The sequence below is a fragment of the Hyperolius riggenbachi genome, chromosome 10, assembly GCF_040937935.1.
Source record: "Hyperolius riggenbachi isolate aHypRig1 chromosome 10, aHypRig1.pri, whole genome shotgun sequence".
NCBI lineage: Eukaryota > Metazoa > Chordata > Amphibia > Anura > Hyperoliidae > Hyperolius > Hyperolius riggenbachi.
The window spans coordinates 34,914,917-34,927,996 of NC_090655.1; the positions used below are offsets into that span (position 1 = coordinate 34,914,917).

Genomic DNA, 13,080 nt, shown 5'->3' on the forward strand with positions numbered 1-13,080 from the left:
AAGCTGTTAATGGAAACCAACATCCTCCTCTAGTGGTAGACAGGTCATGTGTATGCTCGGTGTGTATTCGACCCCACAAGTGGGGCTTGCACTCTTTTGCAGGTAGGCAGTAGTCTGTTTTTAAGTAGCGCTGCTCATTTCCTTGCTATGTACTAATGTAATTCGTTTTTGGTCAGCTGCTCCCACTTAATAGCCATGCTTTTGGTGTATATGCAGAGCTTCTGTTTGGGTTCAAGGTGCGTTTGTAGTTCCTGAGGGGGCTCAGCGCATCTCTGATGGAGGCCATTCGGAGGCGGCCTGGTGTTGCGCTGATCCACCTTTTGCGCAATTTTCAGTATTTAGAGAACCCAAGGCGGATATTTTAAATCTTAGAAGGACACATAGGCATGTTCTGTGCATAATCACATGCCTCTCTGTCTCTCTATTGCCGCCTCTAGTCCCCCCTGGGGCCTGCTGTGCCCCCTGAAAAAAGAGCCAGGCTAGTGACAATCTGCTTGTCGCTAGCCTTCTATTTACCTGCAGTCTGTCATTCAGTCAGTGCTCCCCCGCCTCTGTCCCGGCCGCTGACCGCCTCTGTGAGCTTCCTCCAATTGGAGCCCAGAGGTTCAGTGGAAGCAAGGTGAGCCATCTTTCCGCCAAAATTTGGCGGTGCCCATTTTAAATGTACACCCAAACGATGTAGAAGTCCATCTGGAAGGGGAGAGCCTAGAAATGTTCCTGTCACCACTGAATGAAAAAAGATATTTTATTAACAACCTACAGTTTCTTTATGCTGTTGTGGGAGTGTATATGTAAAACATTTCCTGAAATTCAGACATAATTCCAGTCATAACTTCACTGTTTACAGAAAAGATAAAGTGCAGCCTAGTAAATGCTGGTCAGACAGGCTTATCAGGTAAATGAGAACCTAATGTGGTGAACAGAGAAATCTGGAGACAGACAAATACCTTTTTATATCTATCAAATGCCATGAACTGTATGGCCCCATATGGGAAGATCCTGATCATCATGGCTCCATTTCCTTTATAAAAACCTAGGAAGCCTTCTTTCTGTTTCACAGCTCTGATGGTGGCGAGAACGCCTGTAATGACAAACGGTCAAAAAGTAACACACAGACATTATCTACAGTGTGAAAACTGATGCCAAGGCTAGGGATGCTGTCACAAGTAAATCCGAGTGGCTAAGCCAGGGGTCCCCAAACGTTTTGGGTTGAGGGCCGGGTCAACATACTTCAGACTGCTGGGGGGCCGGAGTATACATAAAATTATGTAGAAGTCTTTGCAGGCCAAACAGTGAACTATACCCAGGTGACAACCTGCAGTCCAATTGGACAGCAGTGTCACCTGATGTGGAATTTGATTGGAAACCAGCGAATTACTGCTTTCTGGCTTCCATGTGGATGGTTGGTGCCAGCATTGCTACTCTATATGCGGACAACCAATATTTAAAGATGTAGCTGACCGCATCTATAAGGAATACATTTTGTGTGTGGGGGGTCAGTAAAAAAAAAAGCCTCAGGGGGCCACATTCGACCCGCGGGCCTTAGTTTGAGGACCACTGGCCTAAGCACTTGAATTTGTGATTTGAATGAGCATCAATTACAGCAGGTGTGGAGTGGGGACATAAGGGGTTATTTACCCATAAGGCTGTGTCCTCCATGCGCTCCAAATAGGATGCACACGCATCCTATTGATCGTGTTACAAGCCTCACTGCGGACACTTCCTCCTTCCGGCTTGAAGGAGGAAGTGTGTATGTGCGAGGCTTGCAACGCGATCAATAGGACGCGTGAGCATCCAATTTGGAGCGCAGGGCGGACGCAACTTTATGGGTAAATAACCCCTTATGTTCCCACTCCACATCTGCGGTAATTAATGCTCACTTAACCACTTAATGACATGCTGACTTATAAAAACATCCTGCTAGAGCCTCTAAATGGCTCCAGGACAGTGCTGCTGCCGCTGTGCGCGTGCATCCCCGTGCACCTGAAAATTGAGAGAAAAAAAAAACACCAAAAAATTAAATAAAATAAACCTTACTTCCAAACGATATATTGTCACCATACTTTACACTAGAGACATAATTAAAATCTTGTGATAACCAGGACAAATGGGCAGATAAAATGTGTGGGTTTTATGTACAGTAGCAGTGTTTATATTAAAACCATAGGGGATGAAATTAGAGAAATAGTGTATTTTTTCCTCGTATTTCCCTTTAAAATGTATAGAAAATAAAGTGATTCCCGAAAACAAATATCAACCGCAAAAAGCCCAATTTGTGGTGAAAAAAAACAAGATATAGATCATTTCATTGTGATTAGTAGTGATTAAGCTATTGGCAAATGAAAGGGATGAGCACTGAAAGGTGAAAATCGCTCGTCCATTACAGTAAAAACCGTCTTAGGGGGAAGTGGTTAAATCACGAATTCGAGTGCTTAGGCACTCGGATTTACTTGTGAGAGCATCCCTAGCTACGGCACCGGACTTTTTATGCGGTTCTAAAGCCTGCTACACACCATGCAATTTCCCGTCAGATAGATGGGTCGAATAGATAATTTCCGACAGGTCCGATCTGATTTCCCAACGTTTTTCTAATCGATTTTCATAGAAGTGATCAGAAAATCCATCAGAAAAAAATTATATCTCTCGACCCATCTATCTGATGAGAAATTGCATGGTGCGTACCAGGCATTAAATGGTCCAAATCACTCTATATGCTTTCCTGAGAAGGTGAGTTTTTAGTTTGCATTTGTATATTACAAAAATATTGAACTGATTTAGGAAGAGAGTTCCAGAGAAGGAGAGGTATATGAGAAATCCTGCATGTGGGAGTGGAGATCCTATTTCTAAATGTACTTCACTCATCAGCATATGATGACATATAGGCAGAGGTGAGTGTGGTGTGAGATAGATAGCTCATTGTAGGCCTTTGTGACATTTTTACAGTTGAAAATCAGCACAGGTTGTTGTATGAGTATGTTGCGGTCTTACTCCCTTCTTGAAGACGGCTTAGAAGGTAAAAGGATAAACACTTCAAAAAATAATTGGAGGTGCTCAATTCTTGGCGATTTATACAAACCTGGACACAGAAACCGGCCTGATGAAGTGAGCTGTAAGAACTCACGAAACATGTAGCCTTAGCACAAATACATTTTTACCTGTTTCTAATACTGTGTGATAACTGAGTTAACCCACCTCCATTCTTTTCGTAATTTATCATCTCTGCGCGCCTCTTATCCCCGTTGTGTCCCTCTTGAAGAATTAGACGCAGTGTTCTCCCCAGAATTTTTTTCCAGCCAGGTGGTATGAAAAAATAGCCAGGTGGAGAGAGGTGAGAGAATGAAGGGCTGGCGCTTCTCTGCTTACAGCAGAGGAGGAGGTGAGCAGATAACAGCCGGGTGGTCATCAAAAATAGCCGGGTGGAGCACCCGCCTAAAAGAGCCTGGGGAGAACACTGAGACGTGTTTATAGGATATCTATAATCCAGAACTGCAGATTGGTGTAATAAGTTAAGATTTTTACACTGAAGGTACAGTTACACTTAGGCTTCTTTTCCACTTGCAAGCGTAATCGCAAATGCGTTTGCAAAAGCTTCTTTTTCCAGTCGACACGATTGTGACGTTCACCGTCGGGAGAAATCAAAATGCTCTAATGGAGAAATTGCACCGTGATTTACATGTAAATCGCACTAGCGATCGGCAAAACAGTCTAGTGGAAAAGGGCCCTTACTAAGGGCAGCTGGCAGAGTAGTGCTGTAGAAGTATACACTAGACATAGGACATAGCCATATGTCAGTCCTTACCATGCACTAATGAGGACCAGAAAGTGATAAACAGGCTATATGCATATGCATACATTTATAAGCTATAGGCTTACTATGCACCAGCGGTTCTGGATGCATGCCTGGCTTTCAGGGGTAAAAAAAAAGAGAGGTTTTGAATATGCAGGAATGATGCATCATGGGAAAACCCAATTGCTCACTTAAATACTTGAGTGAAAAAAATGTCCATCGTTTAACTTACCAAGGGCTTCTTCTAGCCTCCTGTAGCCGTTCTGGGCCCTGCTGACTTTCCACTCGGATCCCGACAGCAGCTGTACCCCTTGGAAACACAGCCAGTTGACCGCGCACCTGTTTGAACGTACTCCCATCGTAGGGAGAGATTGGCGCATGCGCAATTGTAATTTTTACGAAATTGCCACGCCTGGCAATGGGAGAGCGATCGTGGAGGTGCGCAGTCCAGGGGCCACGCATGCAGCTTTCAGAGGAGCACAGCTGCTGCACGGATCAGAGCGCATCGACAACGAAGGACCACAACGACTACCCTGAAGCTCCAGGTATAGTAAACACTTCCGATTTCTTTCAAAACTGAGTTAAATACCTTATGTTTAAGAAGGCAATTGATACTCTACATAAGACATACAGAGTACCTGCAGTCCTAAATGGTACCAAGCACTAACAAGCACTGGCCCAGTGCACAGGAATTCACCACCTTCAGCCTGACCTGAATATTATACCCAGTACAAGCAGCAGATGATTCTCCCCCAGTATAGGTTGGCACAAAAATAGAAAGCAGGCAAAGACAGCACATTGAAAACTGGCAATACACAGAATACTGACAATCACAAAGGCATGACAATAGGGACACTGACAGTCAGAGATGGATTAGGATGTAATGGGGTCCTAGGCAAGGTAGTAGATTTGGGCCCCTTTTGTGTTCTTTTCGGAAGGCTGAAGTGGAGAACAACTCCATACAAAACCTCTGCTAAGCATATTATGAGTAAAGGTCACCTATGGAAATTCAAAGCCGTTCTTACCTAAATGTCTGTAGTGGACATTTTGTGCTTGAAATAAAATTTTGATCCTATCCAAAGGTGCAATGGTGGTTTTAGCACAGCAGCTTGCAACCCCTAATAGAAAATAAAGCAGCTTGATGTTAAATGACAGTATGAAATCAATGAATGCAGCGAAGATAGTATACAAACATGGCTACAAAGAAAACTGCGTAGTGTAGTTAATTGAAATTGCGAGTACAACTTACTGGACGCCGCAGGGGAAGGGGAGTTAACTTACCTATGTCTCTGTCTATCAGGGCTGTGGAGTCGAAGTTGGAGTCGGAGTCGAGAGTCGGAGTCGTATGATTTTTGTACAAAATCCACAGCCCTGTTAAGTTATAGACTAATGAGTCGGAGTCTAGGAGTCGGAGTCTGAGGAATTTTGGGCACCCGGAGTCGGAGTTGTGGTTTCAGAAACTGAGGAGTCGGAGTTGGAAGATTTTTGTACTGACTCCACAGCCCTGCTGTCTATAGTCGATGCACTCTACATCATTCCCATGCTTTCTCCTTTAAACCCGAAAGAGGAAGCATGGGAGTAAAGTGGAACGCGAGTAAATGCGACGTAGAGCGCATTGGATATAGGTGGTGACATGTGTAAGTTAACACCCCCCCCCCCCCTTGCTGCGGCTAGCAAGCTGTAATCGCAATTTCGATTACGAATAGCGAAGCCATGTGTAGCTCAACACAAAAACTGTGTCAGGTGTTAAAGAAAACATTAAGAACTCATATTTTGTATTGAAAAAGATAGGACTTGGCGGCTGACTCACTTTTCTCCTTCTGCTAAAAGGGAAATGAATTGGCTATTACTGGACAGAAGCTATGAACAGACATTTATCATTATAATATATACCTCTTGATGTGGATAGTCCTACTGTGATTAGTTTGGTCAGGTGATAGATATGCAAGCCTAGCTAGTCGTGATCATGCGCTAAAACAGGATGTGATCACCGCAAATAAGAGCTTTGCAAGTCCATCAGCTGATCAAACAAACCACATGCTTCTCCATGAGTTCTCCTAGACATGACCACATGAGAGTACACACTGACACAATGCTTGTCATCTGAAGGGGTTAGGACTCGATCCCTGGAGTGACTGTTCAGGAGCTGAACATTGTACAGATGCCTTGCTCTGCTATTGATTAGTATGGGAAGGAAAGGCAGGATGACAACTGTGCACCACACAGAGGGGCTTCCAGTGGGAGGGGTAAAGAGAGGAACAATGGACTCAGCTGCCATTTATCACATAGAGATGCCATGCTACATCATTAGTGACATTGGCAGACCTCGGAGACACCTGTACATAAACTACATTTTTGGCTGAGATAGCTGCTTTGGCTGAGAACAGTCTAGCATGTGCATGAGGCGTTAGTGCTTATGGCAGCCACATCTCTCTGTAAGACTGTGCCACATGCAGCATCAAGCCTAATTCTGAATCTGCACGTGCGATTTGTCACTGCAATGATTGGTTATGATTTCCCTGCAATCACTCCTGGATTATGTCAGTGAGTCCACATGCAATGAATATTCTGCCAGTGAAGGGTGTGGCTAATGTGTGAGCTTCTAATCAAGTACTCTAAGGGCCTTTTTTCCATCGCATGGTGGAAATTGCGATCGCATGTCATAGTGGAAAAAAGCCCTAAGGGCCTTTTTCCACTAGCCTGCGATTTGCTTCTGATCGCAAATCGCAAGGTATACTCAGTATAGTAAAGCTCAATCGCATCCAAAACGCGGCAGGATGACAATCGCGTTTTGACTAAAATCGCATCGCAATCGGATCGCAGTAATGGAAATTGCTGCTGCAGTTTCCATTAGTTTAATGTATCTTGCGATTTGCGATCAGAGGGGCCTTTTTCCACTACCCTGCGATTTGCGATTTGATTCTGATCGCAAATCGCAAGGTACATTAAACTAATGGAAACTGCAGCAGCAATTTCCATTAGTGCGATCCGATTGCGATGCGATTTTAGTCAAAACGCGATCGTCATCCTGCCGCGTTTTGGATGTGATTGAGCTTTACTATACTGAGTATAGTGGCTCAATCGCAATCGCAATGTGGAAATTGAAACGCGATTGTAATCGCGATCGCATTTCATAGTGGAAAAGAGCCCTAAAAGTGATTTGTCATCCGCTAATCTGCTTCTACACAGACAAAAACGCCTTGCCACTGAGGGCCAACACATGGAACAACAGCCAACATTTCCATCAATATTTTGCAGCATGTCTGCTTCCAATCGAGAAACAGATTTGATCTTGAGCTTGGGATCGGTCGCTGGCAATCAGTAGGCTGTATATTTTTTCCCAGATCGGATCATTTTATTGATCGGAAACCAGACTTTAGAAACATGTCATTGAATAGAACTTCACCTCCTGCCACAAAGGAACGCAGCCAGTAGTAGTCCCGATATCCTGTGTTGGATAGTTTGCCTTTGGATGGAGCAATAGCAGCTTCAGACGTCATCTTTGGAAAAAGGTGCAGCCCTCCTCTACAGGAAGTGCAGGAGTCGCACAGGGAGGGCAGGCTGAACAATAAACAAACAAGGTTACATAAGTAAGTTAGAGGGGCATCTGTAAATTAGGATGTGAAATAAAGCAGACTATATAGCTCTATACACAGGCTAGATATAAGTCAGCGCACACAAATGAGCAATGTCGCGCAAATGACCTTTACTCAGCAGAAGAAACAAGTCTTTTAAATGATGTTGGCCACACACCAAGTGACATTTCCCCCTGTGGGGTTGATTTACTAAACCGTGATATGACAAACCGCACACGTTATCAAAGTTAACAAGCCTTATCAGAGTAGCATAGCGAGCACTACGAACCCACAGGGGCTCAGGGCAGGACAAGTGCCATTGCCAATTAGCAGGCATAAGTTTGTAGCGCTCGCTATGCTACTTTGATAAGGCATGTTAACTTTGATAAGGTGTGATATCTTTGATAAGTTGTGATATCTTTGATAAGGAGTGCTGTTTGTCATATCACGGTTTAGTGAATCAAGCCCTATATGCGAGCATGCTCTAGAACCTAGGTTCTCAACGTGCGGTACGCGTACCCCAGGGGGTACTTCTGATGGTTCCAGGGGGTACTCAGACTTGCTATACTTAACCAAGAATAACAAATTTAGAGTTTTAGAAAATGATAAATCCCATTTAAACAACACCAAATTAGTAATTTAGCTAAATAAAAGCAATAGTAAATGCTTGGAAATTGTTTAGAACCAATTATCATGTAATATGATACATACATACATTTGTCAAGGGGTACTTGCAATAATGTTTACTATGCTAGGGGGTACTTGGCGAGTACAGGGTTTTAAAAGGGGTACATACTAATAAAATGTTGAGAAACACTGCTCTAGAACACAGGTGTCAAACTCAAGACCATCCTTACCACTTTATCTGGCCTCGAGAACTTCAATTGTGCATCACTGTAAGCAGTAAAAGAACAACAGTGCACTGCCTTTTTTTTCCTTGGATGGGACCCCCAAAAAAATTATCATGGGGCCCCCTATTTGGATCCAAACCACCCTGTGTGGCTGATAAAAACACACACACACACACACACACACACACACACACACACACACACACACACACACACACACACACCCTTACCCTACCCTGCAGAGTAGTGCAGTAGAGCTGTGTCATTTGTCTTTTCTGTTCTTCCCAGCAGCTGCATGTGCTATAGACCAGTCCAGAAGTAGCACCAGAGTAGGTTAATATCAAACTACTCTACTGCACTAAGGGGGAGAATGATATTTTAGATATTTTGGCCCCTTGTGTGATTAAGTTTGACACCTCTGCTCTAGAACAAGGGGGGAAACAACAAATCAAACTAAACATAACATCTCCACTCATGAGTCCACTTCCTACATTGATAAGCAAGTCTCAGTCATTCAACCCAGTAAGCAATTTGTCCTCTGGATCCCTAATTCCACGTACAGATATCAAACTTCTGTGTCCCAAATCGGCTACTTGTGGTCATCTTTGGTCTCTCATGTCTGTACGTACATTATCATTTAAAAGAGAGACGAACGTGTCACTATATGGATCAATATGCAAACAGGCTATGACACTGATCTCAAGTATCTCGCTCAAATGGTCATGATGCACAAAAATGTGTAACGGCTGCAATACATGTCAATGTAGCTGCAAGTTACTATCTGCGTAACATAAATGCCAGCAAACTCACCAAGAGCAGCAACTACAGCTGAAGATTTGCCGCTGTTACAAAGGTCACTGAGAGAGGCAGTGATGCACATTTGCCTGAGCCAGTGACCTGTGGTCAGCAAGCAATGGGGATTATTTAAAAATAACAATAGAAGGGAAGAGGAACTTGGGGAATGGGATTCCTCCCCCTTTGCAATACCGGTATTACTTACTACCTTTGTAAGTAAATACTATCATTATTCGGAGCTGCTCTTATAAGGAAGCAAGCACTTATTTGGACAGTAAAAGGACACATGCCAATATCATACAGGCTACTCATTCTTAAAGCAGCAGGGTCAGCCATACTATCCCAGGGAAAAAAACAACAACACTTATATAAATACTTGGTCTACTTACATAACATATGTACTGTACTGTTCACTTTTTGATTTCAGTGAATTTTATATAGTATATAAAGAGAAAACTGTTTCCAGGCATATTCCATCTTTACTGCCAACTGAAGCCAATCCTGATGTAATTTCCTCCCTTAGGGCCCTTTTCCACTGTGAGCGTTAGCGATGCTGAATCGCAAATCGCTAGCGATTTTTAAATGTGTTTGTTAAATAACATAGGAATCGCGGTAGGTATTTTCCACTACCGCAATTTGATTTTTACCAAAGCGCGATCGCACCTTGGATCGATTTTGACTGCGATTTTGGTATGGAGTGCATTGCATAGCAAAATTGCGATCGCAAACGTGGAAAAAAATGTGGGACTTGCTGAAAGGGCCTTTACTCTTTTCTTCTCCTAGAAACTGTGTCTAAGTCCATTTTTTGGGCATGTGATTTTAATTACGTGTCTGAATAAGGAGCTATTTCTTCAAGAGTGGTGCTGCTGATCTTGATTCCTAGAAACTGCACTGTCATATCGAGCTTGCTTTGCAAATATATGTGAGCACAGCATAGATCATATTTCAGCAGCTTCTGCAGAAGAGTGAGTTATATTTCCCTTCTCTGCCTCAGCCTGTCCCACTGAGCTGCCCTCAGCCAATCAGTGAGGAGCAGGAATGTGGAAGGAGATAACAAGCTTCCCTCTCCTAGACAATGTACCAGAAAAAAGAGTCTGGCTGACTGAGATAAGATTCATTACAGCAGAAACACTTATGATTATATAGGAATGCTTGCAATGCAGACTACATGTAGACTACAAAATAAACACAGAGCAGTTGGTAAATGGAATTTGGTTTTATGGCTGAAAATCCGGCTTTAAAGTGAACCTCCGGACTAAAAATCTACTCAGCAGAACTGAGAAGGCTTGGCGTTTCTTTAAAGAGACTCTGTAACATTAAAAAACGCCCCTGGGGGGTACTCACCTCGGGTGGGGGAAGCCTCCAGATCCTAATGAGGCTTCCCACGCCGTCCTCTGTCCCACGGGGGTCTCGCTGCAGCCCTCCGAACAGCCGGCAACAGACCCGACTGTAATTTCAATATTTACCTTTGCAGGCTCCAGCGGGAGCGCTGTGGCTGCTTTCGGCTCCGAAGTAGACGGAAATACCCGATCTCCGTCGGGTCCGCTCTACTGCGCAGGCGCCGGAGACTTGCGCCTGCACCGTAGAGCGGACCCGACGGCGATCGGGTATTTCCGCCTACTTCGGAGCCGACAGCCATCAGAGTGCCTGCGCTGGAGCCGGGAAGGTAAATAATGACGTCACGGCTGTCCGGAGGGCTGCAGCGAGACCCCCGAGGGACGTAGGACGGCGTGGGAAGCCTCATTAGGATCCTGAGGCTTCCCCCACCTGAGGTGAGTACCCCCCAGGGGACGTTTTCACGTTACAGTTCCTCTTTAACAGTTTCACAGCATCAGAACTTTGTTTTTCTTACCAAAGCATCATTTTTAGCTGCATTTTAAGCTAAGCTCCACCCATCAAAGAAAACTGCCCGGGCTTTTTTTTCCTGATGCTGTGCAAAGTATGATGGGATTTCCTATGTTGTTATTCACGTTGCCTAGCAACTGGGAAGGGTGATCAGCACACAGGACAGTTTGAACTGTGTCTCATGCTCCCTGTCACCTCCTTTCAACTAAAAAGATGGCTGCCACCATGAAATCAAACATTTGCCTGTTCTTTTAAAACAGCGTGGGTAAGAGATTACCTATCTATTTTAATTAACATAACTAATGTAACTTAATAACAGTATATTTGTTTAGGCTGAAGTTCCTCTTTAAGGTGCCTGTACACTTATCTAATTACCCAACCATATGCATCAAAATTCAATCGCTCTGATTGAATCTGCTAGAAAGCCATGTCACAGGCGACCCAATCAATAGATTGTCCGATCGACTTTCAGTCAAGATCGCACCGGGTGGAAACATTTACCGATCAGCAGCCCATAGCATTGCACTGCAATGCACAGTGCAACTCTGTGGTTAGACAGATTTTTAATAGATTTTGCCCAGTTATGCCTGGTGCATGTCATGCCTGATCCAATCAGGTTTCTGATCAGTTTTCCAATCACTTTTGCACAAAATCGATTGGAAACCGGATTGGACTTGTTGGAGATTATCAATTAGATCCCCCCGGTTTGACAGGAAATTGCATGGTGTGTACCAGGCATTAGACGTTCGATCAGACAAAATGTATGGTTGATCGCAAATAGAAGAGGATTTAGACATTTGTGATTGATATCACGATCGATATTAAAGTGAACCCAAGGTGAGAGCGAGATTGAGGCTGCCATACTCTATATAATATACTACTATTTCCTTTTAAAAAATACTAGTTGCCTGGCAACCCTACTGATCTATTAGGCTGAAGAAGTGTTTGAATTACACCAGAAACAAGCATGCAGCTAATCTTGTCAGATCTGACTATATTGTCAGATACACCTGATCTGCATACGCTTGTTCAGGGTCTATGGCTTGAAAGCATTAGAAGCAAAGGATCAGCAGGGCTGCCATGCAACTGGTATGGCAGCCTCCATATCACTCTTACCTCGGGTTCACTTTAAGAACTAAAAATTAATCAGCAATTTTGGTCTTTAGTCGGTTAAAAATAATTGATTGTTCTATCAAAAGAAAACAAAATCTTCTCCTGTCCATGTCGCACAGCTGATGCACCACTAGCAGAAGATCGGAGGGGACCCAGAGGAAGCTGGGGGACCCCTTGGGGTGGAGGAAACCACAGGTAAGTTCCATATTCCATTTTTTAGGTCTGTTCAGGGTACAATCCTGTAGCCTCAAAGGGGGAAGAACCATGGGCTCAGTTGTGATGATGTGACAGGTGTATAAGTTTTGCACTTGAATATCAAAATATGTCAAAATTTCTTTGAACATTTTGCTTGTCTTGCTAAGCAAAGTTACTTGTTAAGCAAAGTTACTTGCAATCCAAGGTTTTATTGTAATGCAATGTATTCCAGTATGTAAATTAAAAGTACTAATATATAAACTAGTGGCAACAACATCATTTATTGACTATGTATCAAGTGATCAGAGTCAGCATATGATTATTGATTTCTGAAAAAGCTGAAGCTATTGATCCCATACAGCATTGCAGCAGACAAATATACATACAGTATAATAAAGTAGCCTTACTGACTTTACAATGTAAAAAGTTTTAGCAACAGAACGATGTCAGCTGCAACCCAGACACTCACCTATAAGGAGGTCAGACATACAGTAAGTTGCTTAGCCAGACATACCTCCAGCCCTTCTACTGTACCCATAAATAGTGCACATGCCTCACCTCCAGCCTGCCTGCTACAAGGCAGGAAATGACGTCATGACAGAGATGTCACCCTGAGAGCTGACATCAGAGGCTCACTGACCGCCAGTGACCATGGCCAGGACAGCAGTCACTGCACCCTGCGCCTCAGCTGTACGACAAACATGTCTCCCAGTAACGGCCATTCACTTGCCAGGCTCAGTGCAAAGTGTCCCGGCCAGAGTCATTGAACCCGCCATGTTTTTGGAGACCGACACTTCTTATTCTCTATTAGACGGTCTCACACAAAATGTCCCCCTACTGCAGACACTCGCAAACTGCTAGTGACAGCCTCTCCAAAAGGATTTGTCAGCCTGTGCATTGCAAGGGGACAAGGAAAATC

At 43.8% G+C, this 13,080-nt stretch overlaps 1 protein-coding gene across 2 annotated transcripts in view; it reads right to left on the reverse strand.

Moving 5' to 3' along the window:
- The window catches only part of SLC25A16 (solute carrier family 25 member 16), a 51,969-nt gene extending 38,897 nt beyond the window's left edge, over positions 1-13,072 (reverse strand). The window contains exons 1-4 of one of the 2 annotated variants that reach the window (XM_068255231.1): positions 12,720-13,072; positions 7,194-7,348; positions 4,813-4,905; positions 948-1,081 (exon numbers count right to left, since the gene is read on the reverse strand). In XM_068255231.1, the coding sequence (XP_068111332.1) occupies positions 948-1,081; positions 4,813-4,905; positions 7,194-7,287 (321 nt within the window). In that variant the 5' untranslated portion in view covers positions 7,288-7,348; positions 12,720-13,072. The other variant, XM_068255232.1, reaches the window with a different exon arrangement.
- Between the last annotated feature and the right edge of the window lie 8 nt (positions 13,073-13,080).